Source organism: Aspergillus niger (genome assembly GCF_000002855.4).
Source record: "Aspergillus niger supercontig An08".
Classification (NCBI taxonomy): Eukaryota; Fungi; Ascomycota; class Eurotiomycetes; order Eurotiales; family Aspergillaceae; genus Aspergillus; species Aspergillus niger.
In genome coordinates this window covers 2,061,705-2,085,692 of record NT_166524.1, presented here as the reverse complement: position 1 = coordinate 2,085,692, position 23,988 = coordinate 2,061,705, and the positions used below count along the sequence as shown (strand labels likewise).

At 51.1% G+C, this 23,988-nt stretch overlaps 10 protein-coding genes across 10 annotated transcripts; 3 read left to right on the top strand and 7 right to left on the bottom strand.

Annotated features, from left to right (window-relative positions):
• Nucleotides 1–325: 325 nt before the first annotated feature.
• On the bottom strand, nt 326–1,327 carry An08g08720 (uncharacterized protein; the record flags this gene model as incomplete). The annotated part of the gene is made up of 2 exons (XM_001392947.3): nt 326–1,157; nt 1,218–1,327. The coding sequence occupies 2 exons, from the start codon at nt 1,325–1,327 to the stop codon at nt 326–328; spliced, it is 942 nt and encodes a 313-aa protein (XP_001392984.3).
• Nucleotides 1,328–2,349: 1,022 nt separating this feature from the next.
• An08g08710 (uncharacterized protein) lies at nt 2,350–3,891 on the bottom strand (the record flags this gene model as incomplete). Its single annotated transcript, XM_001392946.1, has 1 exon — nt 2,350–3,891. The coding sequence occupies one exon, from the start codon at nt 3,889–3,891 to the stop codon at nt 2,350–2,352; it is 1,542 nt and encodes a 513-aa protein (XP_001392983.1).
• Nucleotides 3,892–4,335: 444 nt separating this feature from the next.
• Nucleotides 4,336–6,572, bottom strand: An08g08700 (uncharacterized protein; the record flags this gene model as incomplete). The annotated part of the gene is made up of 3 exons (XM_059749258.1): nt 4,336–4,368; nt 4,471–4,532; nt 4,664–6,572. The coding sequence occupies 3 exons, from the start codon at nt 6,570–6,572 to the stop codon at nt 4,336–4,338; spliced, it is 2,004 nt and encodes a 667-aa protein (XP_059606168.1).
• Nucleotides 6,573–7,622: 1,050 nt separating this feature from the next.
• On the top strand, nt 7,623–9,030 carry An08g08690 (uncharacterized protein; the record flags this gene model as incomplete). Its single annotated transcript, XM_059749257.1, has 4 exons — nt 7,623–7,917; nt 7,992–8,166; nt 8,212–8,264; nt 8,315–9,030. 4 exons carry the CDS (start codon nt 7,623–7,625, stop codon nt 9,028–9,030), a joined length of 1,239 nt encoding a protein of 412 aa, XP_059606167.1.
• A 1,158-nt stretch (nt 9,031–10,188) lies between these two features.
• An08g08680 (uncharacterized protein) lies at nt 10,189–11,422 on the top strand (the record flags this gene model as incomplete). Its single annotated transcript, XM_059749256.1, has 2 exons — nt 10,189–10,245; nt 10,301–11,422. The coding sequence occupies 2 exons, from the start codon at nt 10,189–10,191 to the stop codon at nt 11,420–11,422; spliced, it is 1,179 nt and encodes a 392-aa protein (XP_059606166.1).
• Nucleotides 11,423–12,811: 1,389 nt separating this feature from the next.
• On the bottom strand, nt 12,812–16,480 carry An08g08670 (uncharacterized protein; the record flags this gene model as incomplete). The annotated part of the gene is made up of 4 exons (XM_001392942.3): nt 12,812–12,985; nt 13,058–13,255; nt 13,317–15,617; nt 15,683–16,480. The coding sequence occupies 4 exons, from the start codon at nt 16,478–16,480 to the stop codon at nt 12,812–12,814; spliced, it is 3,471 nt and encodes a 1,156-aa protein (XP_001392979.3).
• Nucleotides 16,481–17,258: 778 nt separating this feature from the next.
• Nucleotides 17,259–18,585, bottom strand: An08g08660 (uncharacterized protein; the record flags this gene model as incomplete). The annotated part of the gene is made up of 2 exons (XM_059749255.1): nt 17,259–18,130; nt 18,345–18,585. 2 exons carry the CDS (start codon nt 18,583–18,585, stop codon nt 17,259–17,261), a joined length of 1,113 nt encoding a protein of 370 aa, XP_059606165.1.
• A 1,036-nt stretch (nt 18,586–19,621) lies between these two features.
• On the bottom strand, nt 19,622–20,345 carry An08g08650 (hypothetical protein; the record flags this gene model as incomplete). The annotated part of the gene is made up of 4 exons (XM_059749254.1): nt 19,622–19,666; nt 19,711–19,812; nt 20,060–20,206; nt 20,256–20,345. The coding sequence occupies 4 exons, from the start codon at nt 20,343–20,345 to the stop codon at nt 19,622–19,624; spliced, it is 384 nt and encodes a 127-aa protein (XP_059606164.1).
• A 646-nt stretch (nt 20,346–20,991) lies between these two features.
• Nucleotides 20,992–22,190, top strand: An08g08640 (hypothetical protein; the record flags this gene model as incomplete). The annotated part of the gene is made up of 4 exons (XM_059749253.1): nt 20,992–21,153; nt 21,268–21,509; nt 21,667–21,832; nt 21,912–22,190. 4 exons carry the CDS (start codon nt 20,992–20,994, stop codon nt 22,188–22,190), a joined length of 849 nt encoding a protein of 282 aa, XP_059606163.1.
• Nucleotides 22,191–22,196: 6 nt separating this feature from the next.
• An08g08630 (hypothetical protein) lies at nt 22,197–23,982 on the bottom strand (the record flags this gene model as incomplete). Its single annotated transcript, XM_059749252.1, has 7 exons — nt 22,197–22,345; nt 22,605–23,013; nt 23,116–23,248; nt 23,287–23,396; nt 23,437–23,528; nt 23,633–23,785; nt 23,832–23,982. The coding sequence occupies 7 exons, from the start codon at nt 23,980–23,982 to the stop codon at nt 22,197–22,199; spliced, it is 1,197 nt and encodes a 398-aa protein (XP_059606162.1).
• Between the last annotated feature and the right edge of the window lie 6 nt (nt 23,983–23,988).

Here is a 23,988-nt window from a genome sequence, read left to right as displayed (position 1 = left end):
AGATGAACGCGTTGCCAACAATGCCGTTGGGAGCCAATGACGGCCGGGCCAAAGTCAGCGCATGGACCTTTCCCCGCATTCATTGAATCCCCGGCCTTTTTCTTCCTCTCTCTCTCTCTCTTCCTCTCTCCCTCGCTTCCTTCTCTCTCCTTGCTTTCTTCTTTCTCTCAACTACTTGAAATGATGGGCTTCTTCGTTTCTTCATTTTGAATAAACATGAGATTTATTACTCTAATCAAATGTACATGCTTCTGTTTCTATCCAGTCCTCTAACATCCTTCTATGGTATATTGAATCATGACCCTCCCATATATCCAATGCGTATTTACAGCCTGGCCCGCACAGCTTCGGCCTTCGGCTTCCTCGGTGGTCCTGTCGGCGTGTTGCTCTTCTTGGGAGCAGAGATATAACCTCCCTTGACATTGTCGGTGTTGAGAACAACACCCTTCTCGTCTCGCCGGATACCCAGCTCGACCAATTTCGCGAATACCTTCGCAAAGTGGTCAAAGAACAGGTCCTTGTCCTCTGCATACTTCTCCACCCACTGTCGGAAGGATGGGTCCGTCTTGAGTGCTATATCGGTGGGCAGCATCATCAACAACTCGTCTCCCTCCTCCGCATCCGGATCCTCATACACGAACTGGCTCATGCCGTTCGCTAACTTCCGAGGTGTCCACTCTAACTTCAACAGTAGCTTGAAGAACTGATTAGAAAACCGTGTTGGGTTGTTCACCCAGGGACCTTCGAACCCACTGCGATCGGTATGGCACCGGCCCAGGTTGTGTCCTCCCGCCAACGCCACGATCTCTTGGTCGTTGAAGCCCATCCGGTTGAAAATAAAGCGGAGGTGGTCTGCACCCTGCGCACCATCAGGTAGACGACCACGTGGCGGTACCTTGGAGTCATCGACCAGGTCCGTCCGACCTGGCTTCCACTCAACTTCCGGCCCGCCCATCTCCTTGATCGCCACCACGCCTGCTAACGTCCACAGATCGGAGTATGTAATCCACGGGTGCTTCTCCTTTACAGGTTCTAAGAATGCTCGACCGTACTGAAGGCCTGCGTTTGATGGATCGCCCCCCTCTGCTTCATATCGCATGCCCGCACCGTTGCTGCCGCCCGTATCGGTTTCGGCGTCGTAGGTACCCGCGGAGTGCCTGCTCAGGGGTTAGTGGCGACTGACATGCAGGAAACTTTTCATCCGGGGAATAACTCACCATGCCAACCGGACAAATACTGGACCTGCGCTTCCATCATCATAATCAGGCTTCTTCAGTTGTGCGACAATGTCCTTGCGGACGGCGCTGTAATCGCCCGGGCTGCTCATCTCGGCCGATAGATCGGTCGTCCGGGGTAGTGCGGTGGGTCGGAGACAGGGGATGTGAAAATTATCAAGCGATGCTGAAAGTCCCTCACAGGATGCAGCACAGGAACACGGTGACTAGGGATTAGGAGAGAGAAGAATGATCACCAACGATAGGGAAAAGAGAACGAAATAAGGAACGTTCTTTTTGTTGGCGAGACACATGAAGGGATGGCGACCAGTGGATCCGCGGCCCGAATTCATGGAGGGCCAGTGCCAGTGCCGAGGTTCATCGCCAGGGCGGCGAACTGGACCCGTCTTTGGGAACTCGCTGGAACGATCGCTCCCTGTCGGATTATTGCTTATCGGATTCGCTGATTGGACACTCACTACGGTTCAGCATTTTATCGACCCATCTTCATATGAAGGGAGGCAATTTACTGGTATTCTCATTGCTATCTAGAGGAGGGTTGCGACCATGTGGTTTTCTCAGCACTTGGATGGAGGAAATGAGGTCATTGATGTGTGTTCTTTGCCATCTTGGCTCCTTCAGTTAAATCGATTGCCGTTACCCTCGGAATTTGAATTCCCGGTTTTTGCTCCCGCCTAGGACGGACGTACGGAATTCTAGGCGACTGATCACGAGCAATGCGGAGCAGCAAATCTGATTGGTTCTGCATCTGCCAGATATATTTGAATTGTCCAGTGTCATTAAAGAAGGCGTGTTTCTGATCTAACGTGATTCGAATGACAGCGCAGTGAAGACACTATTTTGAAGCCACAAATGTTGTACTTGGGCGATCATGGGCACGCAATAATGAGGGCTGAGTGCCTTGAGATCACCCGAAATGAATGCTATCCCCTTTAATTGTCCTGTTGCAATATGGTGACTTATCTGCAATAAATGGGGTGTCAAATCCAAGCTATTAATTGAATAATATTTTTGGTTTGCCACTATGCAGGCGAGCTCTGTGGCTATGTCTATTGAGCACGCCGGATTATATATGCTCTATCTCTATATTCACCCCCGAATTATTGAATAACGATTATTCGGCTGCCTTTTCCAGCTGGTTCTCTTCTTGGCCCGGTCTCGGTCTGCTCTTAATAAGATAGAGCAGACTGATGGCAACTCCAAGCCCACCCAGTCCGATGCCCATATACAATGCTCCTCGATATCCTATGAGCGTGTCATGGAAGGTCTGGCCACCGTTGTTCACATGCACCTCGACCGTGCCCGCAAAGCCAAGTCCCAGCGAGATACTATAATTGACAACCGTCGTGACCAACGACGCCGCAACGCCCTGATGGCGACGCCCAACCGCATTCGATAAGACGACTGTAGCTGCAGGGAACGACATGTCCATTCCCCACGGAGTGACCAACAGCGTCACAAAGGCCAACGCCCAATACGTCTGGTGAACCGGAGCGATAGCCGAAAAGATATTACCCAGGGTGAAAGCCACCATGGCCATCAGCATGATCCAGCCGGGCCGCAATCTTGCCATGAGAAGCCCCGTCGTGAAGGAGGCTGTCAGTCCAGACAAGGCTGGCGGGATAAACTGCGCCGATGCCAGCAACGGCGATATGCCTCGGATATTCTCCAAGAACCGCCAGAAGTAGTAAACCCAGATTCCGAAACTGGCCCAGCCACATGCAATGCAGCCCAGAATAAAGCAGACATCGAGATCCAGCGCATGGAACGGGATGAGTGGCTTGGACGCGTACTTGATCTCCCAGACGAAGAACGTGGCCAGAATCAGAGCCCCAATGATCAGCAGGACGTACACATACGCCTCTTGCCATCCCACCACGGGCGCCTGGTTCCAGGCGATATTAATAAGAACCAGGCCTGCAACTCCAAAGAATGCCCCGACCACATCTAATTCAGACACCAGCTGTCCGAGCGACATGCCCTGCGCAATCGACGGGGAAGGAGGAATCGCAAGAAACGACATAATTGCCAATACAAAACAATAGATCGCCATGGCCCAGAAAGTCCACGGCCACCAAGCGAGCTGGGAGAATAGCGACGCAAAGATGGCTCCCAAAACGGCGCCGTTTGGCGCGGTAGCCCCGAAGAGTGAGAAGACCATATACTTCTTCTTTCCCGGTCGGTACGTCGCACCCAGCAGCGCCAGGCCATTGGGAAGGAGCATCGCAGGCCCGATGCCTTGCAAGGTGCGCGCGAAAACGAATAGGATGTAGTTCGAATATACGCTCACCCCCGCCACCAGGGACCAGATCGCGAACCATATCCATCCGATGATATACAAGATACGGTATCCGAAAATATCGCCACAGCGGCCAAAGAAAAGAATAAATGTACCGACAGTTAGGGAGTACCCTGCGATCAGCCAGCTGGAGATGCCAGGGTTGGTGATGCCGAAGCTGTCACTGATGATCTCAAGTGGGGCGAGCGTATTTCCGAGCGCGGCCTGCGTCATGAATTGCGACATGCACACCACGAAGACGAAGACGAGCTCATGAAGAGGCGAGAAGGTCTGGACGGCTGAGCGGATGGATTCTGACCGCGAAAGCGTGCCTTCGATTGTACTGTCTGAGGAGGCCATCTCGGCGGAGTCTGTCATAATGATGATCGTCGGGAAAGCCTGTCGGAAGCTATTCGAGACGGGCCGTCGAAGTGTATGCCGCGTCAATCATCAAGAATCAAGAATCGGTCAAGTTCAATCAGAGGCTTGTTTTCCCCCTTGTGATTCCTCTTATTCTTTTTGGCCCTGTTGAAAGGGCTTCCCAGAGTAATATGCGAAGCTTTTCCTGAACAAAAATCAGGATCAAGTTGACCGTTGAGCTGATGTCACCTCGGGTGGGAAAAAAAGTTACAACGTGGGAAAAAAAAAAAAGTGGGAATGGGTGGGGACGGCAACGTTCTCCTCGAAGTTTCTACTAACACCGGTTATCGGACTTTGCCCCTGGCGCTTGCACAGTTGGGTATCTGGCCCTTTTATCTCTTCTCTGGCCGTGTTTAGTCTCGGCTTTCGGTGGTTGTGTTATCTCGGTGGGTTGATTGCGACTCAGCTGGCCGATGACCTTTGTGGGGGGTTACACTACAGCGATTAGTTTACTTTTTGCTACATAGATGCATATTTAGCTGAGGAATAAGTGTTTAATGCAATCAGTTGTCCTGGTGAAGTCGCCACGGCACTCACTATCTCTATTCTGTAGGATGTACTTCCAACAATGTCGTCATCGCAATTGTAATCAATCTTATCTAGGTTGATGGAGCGTATATAGATAGATTGAGCCAAAACACCAATATCCCAACATAAGTTCACTCATACTATAGCCATTGAAATCAACCAACTTGATCAATTTACTCAATCTGATCAACGCCTCCCTTACATGCACCCCTAACCTCAACGCCCCCTTCAACATCACCATCACCATCAACCTCACCCTCATCAACGATCCGATCCATCCTCCTCACCACCTCCCTCGTAACCCTAACCGTCCTCTGCAACGTATCCATCCCATTCCTCCTATACCCATTCCCCTCCATAGTACCCATCATCTCCCCTTCCACCCCCTCCCACACCTCCCTTCCCCTCTCCCTCCACACCTCCCACCATCCCGCAACCCCCATCTCCCTCCGACTCACCATCTCCTCCCTCTTGCTCACCCGGTCCTCCCGCTCCGCCACCCTCCTCTCCCGCTTCACCAGTTTCCCCTTCTGCCGCTCATACCGCTCCTGGTACCGCATCTTCAACTCCCCTTCGCGCACGATTCGCATCACCCGGTCTACGGGGGCTGCGTCCTCCGCGCTGAAGTCCCCGGAGATTGTGTGGCTGTTGACGAAGTACATCGTGTTGGAGATTTCGCTGGCTAGGTTGCGCAGGTGCGAGGCGCGGTGCTGGGGGGTGTGTGTGAGGTGGGTGTGGAGGTCCGTGAGGAGGGTGAAGGGGGGTGTTGTTTGTGATGATGGTGGTGGGAGGTAGTGCTGGGTGGTTGGGTGAGGGTGAGGGTGAGGGTGAGGATCTGGTTGGAAGGGTGTTGGGACTGGTGATGTATCTGTTGGGGTGCTGGTGGTGCTGGTGATAGTGCTGGTGTTGGATGGTGAGGTGGTCCAGGGGAGGGCGTATGCTTCTTGGAGGTGGGGTTGGAGGGGCGTTTCTGATGGTGAGGAGGATGAGGAGGACGATAATGAGGAGGGAGACGGGTCCGACATGGTCTCTTCGGCGTCACTATCGGCTGAGGACAGCTCGATGATAAGCCCTGTTTCAGCGTTGTCGGAGTAGAAGCGAGGAAAGAGGGAGGGAGGAGGTTGTCCGTCTCCGCCCCATCTTTCTTCGTTCTCTTGCTCCTCGCTGTCTTCTTGCTCTTCTTGCTCTTCGAAGTCACACCCAAAGCTGGCTGTATCATACTCAGCATGAGCTCCTGTCTGCGAACTGATAAGGACCTGTCTTGAAGGGCCCTCGACCACGTTGACAACCACCTCATCATCTTCCATCCCTTCTTCCATCTCCATCATGTCATCGTCGGATACGTAAGATATGGTCTCATCTTCGTCATAATCATCTTCCTCTTGGGTTTGGAAGACACCATGTTCCTCCTTAGAGTCCATACCCAACCAAGCAGCAACATCTGCTTGGTTCATCCTCTCTTCCGGAGGTAATCTAACTCCCCCGTTCGCCTCTCTCTCCTTCCATTTCTTCCACTCCTTCCACTCGGGATCATCGTCAACCGTAACAGACGACGAAGTCTTTGCGTCGTCGTCCGCTGCATGAGATACTCCCTCGTCGAGGTGAGTCATGCCCAGCGCAGCAAGCATGGCTGCTTGGTTGGCCTCATACGTTTCATCCACTTTCCCCATTACGTTTCCGGTCATTCTCATTTCCATGTCCATTCCTGCCCCAGCCACCTGGAGATGGTCGCACGGACCGTATGGCGCGGATGTCTCGTGCATGTTTTCATCAGCATAACCATGGCCATGATTACCCATCAGGTATGTGGATGGGTATTCTTCAACTGATGGATATCCCTCATTCTTGGGGAGCGTCGATGAACGACTGCCCCAGAAGCAGTTTGCCTCAGTGACGAGCTGTGAGACGTCAATGTTGGAGCAGTTATCCAGGAGGGCTTGATCGTTGCTGTTGAAGGTGGGATTGGTGGACACGTCTTGGCGACAGAAATAGGACTGGGTACTGGTATAATTATTTCTGTTGTCTTCAGGGGAGGGAATGATGTCGGGGTCTGCGGTGAGAGTAGTGGTGGAGGGGAAGTTGGTGTTGACGGGGTGGAAGTTGCGAGACATGAGTGAATGCCACAGTTGTGTATGTGGCTGTGCAGATACAAGACTGGGATCGTATGAGACGGATGGTTTTTGGATAGCCTAATAAATCTAATGATACACTAGACACTATCGCAACAGAAATAGACACAAAGAGATGTGATATTAGGGGTTTGAGTGGAAATTATGTGCTCACTACTAAGGAGTAAGAAGTACCTGGGGGTGACACGAAGGTACCTTATATACTTATTGCTATACACTATATACAGAGTACTGGGGTCTGATACTTCCATACGGCTAATAGTAGAGACCGAACAACAATGTGGTTTAAAGTTGCGCCTGTGAAAGACGGATGGGGACTTCATTGGGCTGTCAGTGATTGGGGATAATTATGTCGGTGGCTTCCGTAAGTGATGTACTATGAAATGACTAAAGTTGTGAATCTCAATGAACTGAAAGAGAATGAAAATGAGGAATCGTCCATTATTTCACTGCTTTCATTCACCTGACCTTCTCTACTTCCCGTACTTAAACCAATCGCAAGTCGCAAGTCTCCTTCCAGATCAGGTGCTCTCCCCAACCATACCTGATTATAAAAGGGAAGTTTCGCATCAAGCAAAAAGGTGCTGCACATGATCACTTTTGGTCCACTGTGTCTTGGTCCAGTACCCATCCTCACCCTTGTGCAGAGCTCTATTTAAATGAACAATCCTCTTTATAGGGCTGTGTCCGGATCATCTAGGATTGACGGCATTTGCCGTACACTGCATTTTGCATCGCTAATCTCCGTCCAAATCTCACACATCAGTTAATCTACCATCAAAGAAGAAAAAGAAAATACTCATCGCTACCTCACGGATTACAAGTTCTACCCCATCGGGAACGACCACATTCATCAATGATGTACCTGATTTATCTACTGATAAGATAAGGGTTAACCCCTCCCCACTAGTTTGCATGATTTGCATCTCCGATAACAGCAAATTCCTCTTTTCCATGACGATCATCTCCAATCCCCCTCACTGCCAAACAAACACACCCTCTTCTCAGGCTCATACCTCACATTGATCCAACATGGGCCAAATAGAAGAACTCCCCGACGACTACGATGAGTCGCTCGAAGTCAACAAGCAGCCTCAACCCCCCGCGACCGAATCCAAAGATGAATTCACCCCACCTCCCCCGGAGGAGCTCCCCATTCCCATCAAGGAAGAGCGCCTCAAAGACCTGAATGCGGGCGCGGACCCCATGGCGCCTCAAATGCCGCCTGCCATGGAGGCTGTGAGCACCCACACGACAGATGAGCTGGCGGAGATTCTGAATCGCACGCCGCTGTTCATGACGGATATTAACAAGGCGTATGATGAGAGTTAGTTTTCCTCTTTTAGTCTAGTCCTGGAAATATCTAGGTAGAATGTATGGGCTAACAGGGTATGTGGGTAGAGGGCGAAAACCCCATGCTTGATGCGATCCGCGCCCTCCAGAACGAAGGTACCCGCGGCGATGTCGCGCAGAATTTCCGTGAACAAGGAAACGAAGCTGCTCGGGAGAAGCGCTGGGTTGACGCGAAGGAGCATTACTCGAAGGGTATTGCCGTCTTGCTGGCCAAGGAGGATAAGTGGGATAAGCCTGAGGATGAGAAGGAGGAGGCCCGGTTGCGGAGGGAGGCCGAGGAGGCGTGCTATATCAATCGCGCGCTGTGCCATTTGGAGTTGAGTATGTGTTTTCTTGTCCTGAAGTGAGGAAAAGGTTGCTAACGTGGATAGAAAACTACCGATCTACGACCCTCGACTGCGCAGCCGTGCTGAAGCTGAACCCCAAGAACGTGAAAGCATACTATCGGTCCGCTATGGCGCTGTTTTCGCTAGATAAGATTATCGAGGCGGAGGATGTGGCGACCCGGGGATTGAAACTGGATCCGGCCAACAAGGCTCTTCAAATGGTTGCTGGAAAGATCGGCGAGCGCAAGGCTGTGATTGAGCGTATCGCGGCTAGAAAGAAGGCCGAGGATGAGCGCACACGCAAGGAGAAGACGCTGCTTAGCGTTGCGCTGAAGGCGCGCCAGATCCGTACGCGCAAGACGGATCAGCCTCCTGAGATGGAGGACGTGGGCATCAAACTTTCGCCCGATCCGCTGTCGCCCGAGAGTACGCTTGAGTTCCCGGCTGTGTTCCTGTACCATATGGATGCGCAGACGGATTTCATCAAGGCATTCTCCGAAATGCATTCGATCGAGGATCATCTCGACTATATGTTCCCGTTGCCGTGGGATGAGAAGGGAGAGTACAAGATCAATACGGTGGAGTGCTTCATGGAGACGGTTACCGGAGGTTTGATCCGCGCTGGCAAGAAGGTACCATTAGTACAGATTCTGAGTGGAGGAAAGGTTGAGGTTGTGGATGAGTTGGTGAAGATTTACATCGTGCCGACCAGCAAGAGCGCTAAGTTTATTGCTGAGATGAAGGCGCGCAAGGAGGCTTGAGACCAGCCGGTTGTCTGAGTCTATTGCAGATGTTGAAAGCCGCTGCGTGGCGCCAGAGGCCACTTGAATGGACAGCATGTCTATTCGCTTGTGTTGCGGTCACTCCCGCGACATTCTCAAGTCGAGCCCAAAGTTGAGCATATATACTGCCTGGACCGGCTCTTCTACTATATACCCATTGAGGTTTTGCGGCTGATAGCCGTTGTATATAACGTCTTATGATGACGCCTAGACTTTGAACGAACTTTTCTACAATGGGCGTATTATATATCCAACTACCACCTTTGCAGCTAAAGTGGCCATTCTTTGTTTACTGCCTAGCTTGATAGTACTAACACGATTTCTTTCTTTACTCCAGTTGAGATACCGTCCTAGCAGCAACATTTGTCTGGAGCTTCCCTTATAAGCTCTTCTCCACTGAACCTTGCAATCCCCTTGGGCAGTCCTCGGGATGACCCTTGCTATGTCAAGTACTGCGTCATCAGTTGATATCTTCTCTATATCCCACTAACAATCTTAGAATCCAACACTGAGCCTATAGTCATTTCAACCACATTACCCAGTCTGGTTGAAACCGATTCTGTCCTCTCTCTTTCACACATGGCATTATACCATACATTAGAAAGGATATCTATGCCGGAACATACCTTCACATGCTAGAACATAGTTTGCTATGCGCTGCGTGATCCCGAATCCACTCTCGGCATCGTGAGGTACAAACCGGGACCAAACATAGTCCAGCATCATCATCTCGTCAACCCCAGAGTAAAAAGCTGTGAGTCACTACAAATTATAGATGGCTCATGTAACTACCTCTTCATGATCTGAATGATTTGGGGGGTTTTTACAACACCCGTACTTATCACTCTGGGGCTTTGTCCTTCACACTAACAATTCCTTGGACATTGTTCGCTGAAATCGTGTGTCTACAACGTTGGAATTTCCGATGTTGAAACCTTAATGCCTAGTAACTTTACTACTCAGTTAAAGAAACTATATACACTTATATACCGAAAGCAACTCGTCTCATCTCGTCCCTGAGTCAACAAATCCTCGACCTGAACCGCGAGTCTACAAATCTTATACTCCACCCAAGAGACCTATTGTCTACTCCATATCAACTACCCACCATATTACTCCCTATTTTATATTACCAAAATGGCCGCCCAACCTCTGCACCGTTTCGTCTACCTCCCATACGAAATCCGAGAAATGGTAAGACCGCGGTGCCAAAACCTCCTCCATCATAACAGGAAGCTAATAGAGATAGATCATTGAATATGCTGCCACAGCCGGTTCGGAGTTCTTTTACTACAAACAGCACCTTGAAGAGCTCCGAAAAGTTGACCGCTTGTTCTGCGCGGTTGCCTCCCGCGAGCTTTTCGCCACCTGCACTGTCTACATCAATGACAGCAAACTCATAGTCCCGAAGGGCAATGGGCGAAAGAGAAAGAGAGGGAGGAGAGAGAAGATGGAAAAAGCTTTACCTTTCACCGACTTTGAAATATTTCGGACAAAGAACAACAATGTCGCCCACAACGTGCGCAAACTTATAATCGGCTGCCGCGGTTCTTGGGAACACCTCGAGGGTATCAGAGACAAAATCGAATCATACGGAAAGGACCTCATGCGCATCTACTTTCCCCTATTAATCCGTCTCCGTCGCCTTGAGTTTCTGAGCCTGACTATCGCCTTCGACATACTTGCGGAATGTGAAAGCCGATACCTAGCCAGAGCCCTTCTCGCGGGACTAAAGGACTACATGCCCCCTCGCCTCGATGACATCTACGTCAGACACTATAATGTACATTCTTCGCGGACACCGAGCGTTGACCTCCTCCCTTCCATCATGGCCCGCCTCCGCCACTTCAAAAGTAACTTATTCGCACATAAGCACTGGCTCGGACCAGAACATTCCAATGTCTTCCATTTGCTCGGGCATGGTGAATGCCTCATTTCCGTGGAGATAGATGGTCAGACCGAGTCTATATTATCTAAGAAGGAACTGTCCCTGGCACCTCTCTGTCCATCATTGGTCCATCCTGATGCCCCGTTACGCTCTTTTAGACTCTACATGTCTACCATTTCGGCGTCCCGACTTGCTGGTCTTCGCCATTTCAGGAAGTCACTACGCTATGTCGGCTTGAAGGTTGTTAAGTTGGATAGAGGGCTCTGGGACGAGGTGTTCCAAGCTCTCAGTGAGATAGAAGGTCTTACCCTTCTGGGAATACTCGCTTGTGGGTATGACTCTAAGGGTTCGGGCAAGGACTTCGCTCATAGCAGCGGGTCGTGCGGTTCGGAACTCTACTCGACAAGAATAGAGGATCAGCAGGCACTGGAGAATTGTTTTGCGGCTACCAAGAGGAATAGGCTAGCCATTGGCGATGAATAAATTCCATGGGCTGTCGATCCATTTGGAAAGCAAGTTGTTTGCTAAAGTGGTGTTGATTGACGCCTTGGATGTTGCTTGTGATATATAGTATTTCTGTTTTTCCATTCCTAGTTGAAGTTATCTCGGTGTTTCATATGGTGACCATCTCTCCTGTCTTACATTATCTTGTCGCCTTTTCGGGTATTTTCCTTGACTGTCGTTACATGGAAGGATGTTTTTGGTGAGCTGGGAGAGTTGGAGGGTTCAATTATTCTGGAGGTGGACATGTGCGAATATGAGAGACAGTAAGAAAGATTAGGGAAGTGGTCCCCAGTCCTAAGATCACCACGTCACAGTTTGAGGATATCATGGCCTTGAGGAAGTGTTGGCTTATATTGGTTGGTTTCTTCATCAAGCACAGCAATAACAACAACCCCTACTCCGACCTGGACACCATCAAGGCAGCATCAGTCGGTATATTCGCACTCTGAATATCAAATGTTGTCCTCCCTGGGACAACATACTAACTTATCCCAACACCATTCAACAATGGATCAATTTCCTCTCCACCCCCGCCCCTTGGATTATCAAATCATATATAACGACACCACCGACCAAGAGAACTTCTCTCGGCATCTAGCCAACTTCCTCGTCCACTGCCTAGATGCCTACGCCCCTTCTCCCTCCAGGAGATCGACTTCCAACATAACTCTCTCCAATCGCACGATGGTGATGCTGATACCCTATATCCCGCGACAGCACAGCGTATCCCTCACCCGGTGATGGCGTATCTTCGCCGTATACAACTCTCCTACACTGCCTCAACATTATTATCATTCTTGGAGGACAAAACCACTGCAATCTTCAGTCTCCTCAGACACACCCGGCGTTCTTTGGATACTGCGTTTTGGTATCTGTGAGAGTGCGTGAATGTCATGTATGTTGGTTATATGGCAGTTGGTTGTTAGCCTCTTCGTCGCCAGCAAAATGCCTCTTGTGGTGAATGCATCCATCTATGCCATCATCAATCCAATTTGAACCCCGAAAAAATAAGATGAAATGGGGCTTCTTTTGCTTGGATAAAATTATCTTCATGTGTGTTGTCGATTCGTTCATTCATACTTTCAGACTTGGGTTGTCGAGCAACATACTTCTCATATACGGAGTACATGTGCAGATGGGACGAAAACAAATCAAAGACTAATGCTATCATCACACCTCGATAGAGTAGCCACTACGTACTACGTAAACATCCGAAACAATACATCCATCTACAACTTCGTATATGCGAACCGATTTAATCTCTATCATTTTCCCATTTTTCACTTTTTCTACTATTCCAAGCCATGTCTGCTATACACATCTAACACAGCCATGCTCATCACAGAATACTATACAGTCCGCCTTCAATCACTCCAAATCCGGCTCAATATCACTGACTCCATCAAACCCTTCGTCCATAGCATCCGGGTTCAAGTTCGCAGCATCCGGTGCAATGCCGTCTTTATATTTATCCTTGTCGTGAGACACGGTCCGCCAACCGGAAGGCTGGGACTGGTCTTTGATATACTCGGACATGGGGAACTGGAGATTATTGTGTTAGTCTCCACATTCTCTGAATTTGGTGGAGGTAAAGAGGGAGGGGTTGTGGCATACGTAATGATCGTTCTTCTTCACGGTCACTACCCACGGCACATTGTCGAATGTCACCGCCCGTAGGCGGAAATATGTGTTGTCGGGGATTTTGCTCACTTCTTCGGAGAAGCGGTCCAGGTTCGGGGTTGGAACGCCGTTTACGGCGGTGATGAAATTGGTTGGGGCCAAGCCGTATTGGTAGGAGGGGGATCCGCGACTCTGTTGAAGGGATAGGGTGGTTAGTTACTTGATGGCAGTGGTTAAGGGGTGAGGAGCATACTCTTGCGCTGACGTAGACTTCGCTGTGTAGCTTAGAAATCTGCTGACGGACCGCATGGTGTGGTTTCTGCAACACAGCACCACAGAACACGACCGCACGGTCAGTCTCTAGGTCCTCTGTTGGAACAGTCGGCACCTGGATCCGCATTTCTTGTCCATTTCGAACAATCAGGGCTTCCAGCGTATCCTTCTCGTACATGATATCCAACTCCGAGACGCGGGTGATCAGCTGTCCGTCCAAGGTCAGGATGATATCACCCTCCTCGAACGTGTCGGCCGCTGAGTTGAACCCAGGCGGTGGGCAATCGACCTTGCGCACCATGAAGAGCTGATGCCGCGATGGGTTAGCTTGCGTCACCTTCTCGATCCATTCCTCCGACACGCCCATGATACGAGCTTGACTCATCTGGACCACGTAGCTCTCCATGTTCAGAATCCGCAATTCCGGCATCTCTCCCTGCTGCACCTTCGACAGGACAGGAAGAAGAGATGGAGTCGCAAATCCTAGATGGTATTCCACATCCTTATGCGAATTAGATGTGCGTTCTCCAAGATAGTTCAACCACAATGCCTGCACCACTCCGTCCTCGCCAATCAGGACACCGTTAGAACACTGCCCGCTGAGTCCGGTGTCCACAGTGATGGCGTCCAGGTTGATCGCGCGGTAGCGCGGTGCGGACGCGTTGGCTGGAATAGAAACAGTGGTGATGTCGGTTACGGCGGTCTTGGCCACGACAATCCGGAAGTTCTGGTTGAATCCCACAAAGATCGTGTCCTGTCCCTGCTTGATGTAGTCGGTGGCGAGTTTGGCACTCTGAACCGGCGCCTGCACCAGGCTTGGGTCGTACTGGATGATGCTGTAGTTTTGGAGCGGATGCAGGAAAACTACTTTAGCGTTCACGATGATGGAGTCGGCCACCGTGACGTTGATGTCGCAGAGGTCGTACGGCACGATCGCTCGCGACACAACCACCAAACCCTTCTCTGCATCGACGACCAATCCGAACCCAGTCTTCTTGGCCTGGGGGTAGCCGTCCAGCTTCAGGGGCATCGTACAGGATACTCGTACGAAGCTGCGCACAATGTCGGCCGCAGCAGGCTGGCTAACACCATCGAGTTGAATGAAATCGGCTTTCCTCGGAACCGGAGGAAGAGCTGGGATAGGGTCCGCGAGGTCCGAAAAGTCCCACAGACCGGTGTCGTCGTTGCGCACAGCCAGTCGCATCTTGGGGTGCCAGTGTCGATCGATATAGACGATGCTGGTGCCTCGGGTGTGGAGATCGCGAATATGCCGATACGAGATGACCACGCGCGAACGATCGGGAATCGTTCGCATCACCTCCACGAACTCATCCAGATTGCGAGTGGGCCGCTTGTCCACCGAGTCGATGATCCATCCTGACAGTGTGTTTTCCAGTTTGAAGGAGCCGGCAGCCTCGCAGACGTAGACACCGCGAGTAGCGATGGCATACAGCCGCGACTGCTGGTAAGACAGGTTATGGAACGTGCCTCCAGCCACCGTCACGAACCGGTCGGGCGTGATGGCATGCAGGTCGCCAACCTGGCACTCAATCTCCACATTCTGACCGCCTCTTTGGACAAGCAGACGCACTGTCTGCCCAACACTCGAATCCAGGATGTCATCCAACCGGATGAATTGGGTGAGAAGCACCCCGTTGACCTGCAGGAGCACGTCTCCTTCCTCGAGCTTTCCGTCCGCCGGGCCTTCAGGCAGGATGATCTCGGCCACCAGCATGCTGGTTTCCGTGGGCGCTGCTTTACGCACGGTCGCCTCCCACTCAGGCGTCAAGCCCAACCGACGACACTCGTCGAACGGCTTCAAGATCCACTGCGTCTGAATCGTTCCACGCGTGACAGGCTCTCCGCGACGGATGCATTCCAGTGCGCGTAGCGGTCGGTCCAGAGGGAGGAAGTAATCCGTCGCTGCACCGTCTGCACGACCACCGGCCTGCAGAGCAATCGCATGGCCATCAATGTTAACTACAGGACTGCCGGAACTTCCACCGCTAGCTGCTGCGGCGGCCTGGATGTAATTCGTATTGAAGTCACTGTAGCCATCGCCGTATTCGGGCGCGTTTCTATCCAGCCGACTAATGACACCAGACAGAATACTCAGTTTTTCTCCTGCATCATTACCCACAACGCGAATTTCTGATCCCACTTTAGCTGCATCCGGCTGCAGTTTCAGTTCCCTCAATTTCATATATCGAATAGCCTTCGGGTCGAATTTCAAAATTCCAAAGTCGTGAACAGGGTCCCGATACACAGGACGAACGTCGCACTAGTAACCAATTCAAATCAGCATCACTGTCATAAGGCGATCCACATGTGGAATGTACAACATACTTCCTCATGGTTATCAAAGATGCAGTATCCCCAGAAAGGTCCCGGGCAAACCACGTGTCGGTTTGTCAATATGTACCCATTCTCTGCATCTACCACAAACCCAGTAGCCTGACTACTCATGGACAGCTCCGTGTCGAAGGAGCAGGTCTGACAGAAGTGGATAGACACTACGCTTTTCACAACCTCCTCTATGGTAGCTTGCCATTCCGGTGAGTCGGCCTGAGCAGGCCCTACAGGCAGCAGACGACTCGCATCTTCATCATCCTCCACATCGTATACAGTCCCATTGGCAGGCGTCGAATCCCCGGGTGTCAATGCGCTCGATTCGGGGCGAAGGTGCTTTACGGGCCGTTCGGCGGGTGTGGTGATGGAGCTGCGCTTGCGCTTGGCGCCTGCGTCTCCATTCAAATCCATCTGGTCGGTACGGATACGTATAGCACGGGGTCTCGTAGAGTGTATAATGAGCGAGCTGAGAGAGCGGACGGGCGCCTGACCAGGGCAGATGCTCGTGGTGACACCGGGCGTTGCAGCGGCCGGGCACAAAGAAAAGTGTCGACTAGAGCGCCGATAGGCAGGAAATTTAGGATTGCGAGAAACTAGTGACCTCGCAGGCGACAAAGTAAATCCGATGGGATTGGTGATGGGGCGATAAAGAGGCGAATAAGTATTAGAACCAGGCGGCGGCGATGACGGCGGCGGCGGCGCGGCGGAGGTAGAGGCAGCGGCCCTCGCAACAGAATTGTTCGTAGCGACAGACAGTAGGCTCCTTTTGTGGATGTGGAGCCAGACGCAAGACATTCACAAGACCCCCCAACAAGAGAGACTGCAACAGAGAGGGGCGAATGACGAGGACCGTGAGGAAGGAGAAAAGGAACTGAAGTCAGGCGAGCTGCAGTGACAGACACTGAAAAGGGAACCGGGCGGACACCCCGATTGGCGCCCTCTGATTGGCTCTTGTCCGGCGGAGCTGCGGCGTCTTCTGACCTGATCATTCAGGCCAGCAATTCATGCGATCCAAAACAAGTTTTCTACCACAGCAATGCAATGCAATGAATATATATCTCTATTATATACGAATCTATCTCCACAGCTCTATCGTACACTCGGACCTCCGCCTCCCATCGTTCGTAGCTACCATCCACTTCTGGTGCTAACATTCACATGTTCGTCCCATTCGATCGCCAACAGTATTTGTGTATCTCGCAACGCTTCACGACCTGGAGCTAGAAGTACCCGATATATCCAGTACCTCTTTCTTCGAATAGAGAGCTGCCTTGAGCTGGACGGTGGGCTCTGTGGTCCCACCTGATGGTTCATCGTTCATTGATAGAAGAAGAGTTGGTGGCGCAACTAGACGCTCACGGTGCCCATTTGAAGGCTCGTCGGATCGTATCTCAAGGTCTGACTCGAGTGAAAAGCCGGTCAGGGCAGGGGCCTCATGCAACTATGGGCGTATATGCGGGATGCAGGAGCGACCGTCGATTGCTCTCTACCCTGAGCCAGTACGCTCAGTTCCCCTTAAGAGCTCGTACTACGCGCAACACATCATCGTTTTGTTCTCAATATGAGGAGCTCTTCAAACGTGTTCGACAGCTGGAGAAGGACTAGGCCGGCCATTCCCTTGCAATGATTGTGGACTCTGCTGGGGTGTCCCTATACCACCTTGCGCGGACCGAGGGAAGAGCTCGTTGAGTTTGTTGTAGATTTCATTCATTGAAGGCATATTTGGAGGCGGTGACATGATTGCCGGTGCAGCAGGAGGAACACCCCCTGATTTCTTCGCCCGGTCGGCAATGGTTGCAAGGTACCCTAGGTTGGCTTGTAACCGACGCATACATTCGAAATATTCTGTGCTCGGCCGCTGGGTTGGCTTATCCGAGGTCTGGTCTGAACCAGGTGATGGGTTCGACTCCGGCGCTCCTTGAGAAGGCGCACCAGCCTTGCCAGCCGCCTGAAGATTCATGACTTCCTGCAGCAACATCGAGTTTATGTCCAAGAGCGTGGACACACGAGCCTTCTCACGCGCGGCCGTCGCGGGTGACTGAGGAGCTGGTTGGGCGGAGCTCGACAATGGGTTCTGCTGGGGCCCTGCCCTTTGCTGTTGCTGTTGCGCAGGTATCATGTTGGTCGCCGATACCGAAGCCATGTTGGGCGGGGAGGACTGCGCTGTAGTTGCGGGAAGAGTCGACGTCGCAGTCGCCTGGGGAGGAAGAAACTGGCTCATAGACGTTGCTGGCACGGGTGGCTGGGCAAATGGTGCAGAGAAGTTGGCGTGGGGTCCTACTAGTCCATCCGGATGGTTAGCGGCAAGTCCTTGCGGCCAACGTCGCCTGCGCACTTTGGCCAAGAAGACAAAGGAAACAAAGAACAACAACGCAAGACGACAGGCAATGGTAGCGCAATAATGGGTACGCGTCAGGCCATTAGCACACACACGTACATGAACAACTAGACCAGGCAAGGTCCAGTAGATTCACTATGGGAGAAAAAGGACCCGGCGCCACGGAGCAGCCGTGTGTAGATCAAGGGGCAAAAGGTGGGGAAGCGATGACAGGCTCAAGAAGGTAAAAACATTACAGTGAATAGCGAGACAGTAGCGACAAGGGAACAAGAGCTTGGAGATAACAGGCCAAAGGGGGTTAAAGAAAAGATCCCGACGTACCGGATGACTGCTGGGGGAACCCGGACGGCATCATTGCTCCACTAGGACCGGCTTGCATGGGCACGGCACCGAAAGGAGTATGCTGGTGTTGCTGCTGTGGAGGATGAGAAACACCTTTGGATTGGGGAAACGGGGGAATGGCATTCGGATAGTAGGGGAACTGCTGTGGATTTTGGGGAGTGACAGGAAAACCCGCGGTCTGCTGCATCGCAGAAGGGAATCCGGGAACGTTGGGGTCCATGTCGGTCGATAAGAGCAAGAGGAAAGACAATCAATGGTTGGGCCAGGCCACAAGCTTTCTTCTCTTCCTTTTTTCTTTTCTTTAAATTTTTATTTTCTTTTCGGTCTCCCTTCTTTAATTCTTTTTTCTTCTTTTCCTTTTGGTATTAATTGGGGTTTTTTTTTGGTTAAATTAAAATCTTCCACGGATCAGGTCCGCAGCAGCGACAGTCAATGTCGGTCGCACACTCTGACTCGCCGGAATCCAGGGATGGGCGGGATGAGACACTAAACCAATTCCTCTAACGACTTAGTGTCCTGGCGATTGCGCTGCTTAAATTCCGTAGAATATTCTTTTCTGGAACGATCCACGACAGGATAGAAAGGGTAATATGAAAGGGCCAAAATAATAAAATTAGACTGGAAACAGAGGGGCGATGATTGGCCGATGGGGACACGACAGCCAGAAGAGACTCAGGAAGGGGGTGTGGGATAATAGAAGGGCCGGCAGATGGAAGGACAGTCCCTGAAAGCGACCACTTAGTCAGGGTGGGTAGTGTAACCTCTGGCAAAAGTAAATCCGTTAGTCACAAGTCAGAATCCTCAGTTGTGACCTCAGTTGTCGAGTCAAGTCAGTGAGCGGACGGAAAGGAAGGAAAGAGATTTGCTGGCCCGTCGAGTGCGATCAGCCTTGGGGCGGACGGACTAATGCACTGGATGGGATTCGTCCGGGCGGTGGAGTGGAGGAGGGTGAGAGAGACGAAGGGGGAGGAGAATGTACGCGGTAGTACACCCTACTTACTTAGTAGACAGTAGTAGTTTAGTTAGTGAGAGGCACCGGTGCGGTCAGAGATTGACAATGGATAGGTGGATTGTGATGCAGGACAGCAATAGAGAGATGAGAGCATCGAATGCGATTTCTTCCCGAGTATGAGTGACTCGAAAGGAGAAAAGAAAGGAGGGAAAAGGAAAGGACGAGGTGGCCGCAAGTCAAAATATCGTAGCTGTTATAATATTACCTGTACATAACATGTATCGTATTGTTCTATTTCCCCCATCTATCGCGGGCTATGTGCAGATACTCGTGTTTTTAGCAAAATATGCTGTATTATTACATACATAATGTCAAAGTAACATACCACAACACCCCAGTATACGCCTGGTACCTGAGGCATCCTCCATCTATGCCAATAGTAGCAAGTAGACCACCAGCTTCATCTTGACTGAGCTTACTTCCATCTCCCACTCCCTCTTCTCCCCGAACAATAGGGGGCCTTGCTTTAGTTAACGAACTTGTGTTTCTAGCACAATGAAGATGCGAGTATGCTTTTGAGCAAGTAATTACTCTCACTTTTCCCTAATTTGATCACCCAGTGCCTCGATCGAGCTCTCACAAGCTCATCATGCATAGACCCTCCTGAGTCGGTAAAGGCAGCTACTCAAGAGATAGTCTCAGCTTAAAGCCGACCAATGCAATTAAAGCTCAGCATCCATACCGCTACAAAAGCTCTGGGGTAGTCTCTCACAGCGATACCTTCCCGACAGCAAACCGAACTTAACACACGTACGACGAACCCAAGACGAACTATGGGACACCCGACAGTCATCCCCGAGTGGATCTGCCTCGCAAAATTGGCAGCTTTCTAGAAACGCGGGCGTCACCATGGCTGGGCAAACCTCCAGCTACTAGACACGGAAAGGACCACCTCCTATCTTCTGCGAGGCCTTGTCCTGCCACATCGGGGAATTCTTCCCTATCATGTCCAATTCAAGTTGATCCATCACTTGAATTACAAAATGAAAACTCGTCCCCACCCCAGACATGCAAGCACCGCGGAGTAGTAAGTAGTAGTCTTCATATACAGAAAGCAAAACGCGGGTACTTCTTCCGCTTCGTGCCATTCATGTCGGCAAGTACATATGGCAGCATTCGTGGCTTGAGCGTGGGGTGGCGTAATATCTGACTGCAATTAAGATGCGCTGCAAGCATTATTGACAAGGGTAAGTAAGCTTATTGACTTTCAGCTCTCTCTATATCCTGCCAGTGATGCACGGAGTTGATATTCCTTCAGGCCTCGGAAGCTTCGATAGCCAAGCTGTCATCGACTATAGCACCAACCTAGCAGAAGCACAGACTTGACCGACATGGCCCGAACCTTCATGTCTATAGAGATGGAGCGCACACTATGAATCATGTGAGCAATCAGGCTGCCTGCCTGTCAGTTAACTGGCAGCTTACTATCTGTCGATGATCTACCCTCTGGCGCAGCCATCCCCAACAATAGTTTTGGATGAAGGCTCCGTCCCACCTGCAGCAAAGTTTTCTTCGTCGGACCGAAGTTATTTATTTATAAATCACGACAAAAGGGAACCTCGGCTGTACTCAGTAGGTTAATAAATTGCTCGTTACTTCCGGAAGCCCTCCGGCATGCATGTCGGGCGTTCAGCCACCGTGACAGGTCACCGTATCATATGCAATATGCACTCCTCTGCAGTCTCGCCGGCCGACACATCATACATGGAACAGATGAACGTCCTCTCCCAACAACACCTGGAACAGGCGGATAGGACCGTATTACTCCATCAGCGGGTTTGGGATTTTCCAAAACGAGTGCTTATCTTGAATGGCCCTCTGCGACATTCGGTTGCAGACCAGACATGCCGCGGTGCTTTTCTCGGTTCTGGCGGGATTGTCGCGATTTAGGTGCTCCAAGAACGATCAGGCATCCTCCTGTTCGCCAATGGTTTCCTCTCACCACACACAAGTGGGTTCTTTGGCCGCGATCTGTCACAACCTTGTCTCGGCAGAGGCGGGGCTCCCATCCGTCGCGTCAGGATCGGTTCAGCCATCGTTCGATCAGACATGGTCCGAAGGCAGAAGGGCCAATGGCCTTGGTGGGCCTGCGGCAACCGTCTCCGTCACGTCCCCATAGGGGTCCAGCTACTGTGTGAGTGTAAAGTTGATTTTCATAGTGATTTCTTTTTCTATTTTCTTTTACTTTTTTCCCTTCTTTGCCGACAATTATTCGACTCTTTCTAGATTCTTTCCATCTGCACTCTTTTTCAAGAATTTCCAAGGTAATACTGTAATTTCACCTTCCAGGTTTTCGGGACACTGGCTTGGGCATCCCAACATCAATACTCATTATAGCCACGAAGTACCGCAATGTGGCAAGGCTGCCTCTGATCTAGACTCGACCAAGTCACTCCCTGACATCTGCCATGTGGATAGCAGGAACGATGGCCAGCAATGGCGTTGTGTTGTCCGGGTATCCAAATGGAGAAAAAAAACAAACACCGAATATGTTGTGTTAGGACAATGATAGTCGCCGCTATGGGTCAAAGCAGCCTCGCAACTGTTTTCCGACCCCAGTAAGTAATAGGTATCGCATATTTGCCTGTCTGGACTGGCACCTCTGTCACACTAGGTCAACTCATGATCCTCGACTCCATCCGTATACACATCGGGAAACCCGCATTGGGCTTCTTTTGACAAATGAATGGACACCGGAAGTGGGAGGTGCCGTTGCATGTCCTGTGCGTCGCTTTGAGATATTCGGTGGTCCACGTAGAACGAACTCCCTTCCAGCCACTCCGGGCCTTCAGTACTTGACCATCCGCGACTGACTCTTGCTAATACCATGACAACCATGACAAATGTCCTCGGGATATTCCGATATGGTGCCTGGCGTGCTGGCTACTATCTGGTGACAGCGTCTGCCCCGCCGGCCAGCCAGGTCGGATCTCAGAGCGGACCATGAATGGGCGCACTGCAACTCTCTCTGTCTGACACCCGACGCATCAGGCAAGGGGAGTGTGTTCGGTAGAATGATGCGATATCTGGAAGAGGCAATCGCGTAGATAGGAGAAAATGAGACACGAAGTCTTCCATAACGGGAAAAGGTGAGCAGGCAAATTGGCACATCCGCATGCTATCGAACAAGATAGAGTATGTATTGCAGCCTCCATTAATGCGCCTGCGGACCTATTGGGCCCCCGGCTCGAGGCAATCTTGCTAATCTTGCTAGCAGGTGGCATAACCTGCTACAGCATGCCTGTCGGAAGTGGTAGTGTTCATGCTACACGACACAGATTCATCCACAACGCGTATTCCATGGCAACCAAACAAACCCCAGCTTAGGGGACTGGGACTATGATCTCGAGAGATGACCAACCGGGGGTGGCAAAACAATCTCTTGAAAGATCCACTCTGATAGCTAGCCACTTTCTCTATTCCCAGACTGCCAGCAGGACCGGACTTCAACCTGACCCTCCCACTCGAGCTCGGTGATTGGAAGCAAAGACGCAGTAGAGCATTAGTTCCTACGCCCAAATGCATGCGAGCGGATAAGGACCCGTCGGCTGCTGTGCCACATAGGGCCACGCACATTAGTGACACAGCTTGGGCCGATCCATTGATCTGGTTGAGACGGTCCATCATTACGGTGTACTGGAAGTACTATAGCCTAGTGTGAAGTCGAGTTGCTTTTTCCTTCCTTTCCGGACGCAGTGCTGGAGGCGAGCCAACGGTTTAATAATTTCTAATAGAGACAGGAAATATATTCGCGCACGCATATAAGATTGCATGAGGGGCGTCGCGGATCCGGAAACGAAACGAAGCTGAAGCCCAGGTTGAGGACGATCCGGTAAGCTTAAGACGGCGAGTAGATCTATTGGCCACTTCCCTATTTCCTTCGCAATATTGCTGGTCTTTGCCTCTTACCTCAATCCTATTCTTTTAAAAATGCTCCTTCTCATGCCTTGCTTCTGAGTTTCACTTCTTTCAACTGTAGATGCTTCTTCTCTGTCTCCTGCGCGACTGCGACCAGAAGCCTGATCGAACTCTTACAGGTCATCCCACTGAAAAGTATACCTTGATCCCTTGAGAGTCATCACATTCAAAACTCTTGTTCTCTGCTTCCATGGTATGATTGATGGCTGTGGCGATTGTTATGACAACGCAAGCTGACTGTGCCAGTCTCACACTCCCGTGTCCATGGATGCGCCATTAGACGGGCTGGCTTGTATGCACTTCGCCCTCATTTATATAGACGACAATGGCAAATTACGCTTTGAGGCATCGCAATCAATCGCGAACAACTGCCAGACAATTCTCTCTCCCAGTGTGACGGAAAACTTTCTGCGTGCGGTGGCACTGTCGGGCAAAGGTGATCCATCCAAAATGCTCGGTAGGGTTCCTTGTCGAGATCTCGCACGGATACCTTGTTGACACCAATACAACAGAAGACATCAGAGGGAGAAGCCCACTCTCCCCAGAATCTCCCAGCGCCAGCGATCTATCAGCTAAACACATGTACTTGCGCCCTTTTTTGATCTCAACGCGACCCAACCACTGATCATCTTCAGGTTCCACTCCACTACAGAACCCCCTCAATCCAAAAGGAAGCGGGTATCCCATGAATGC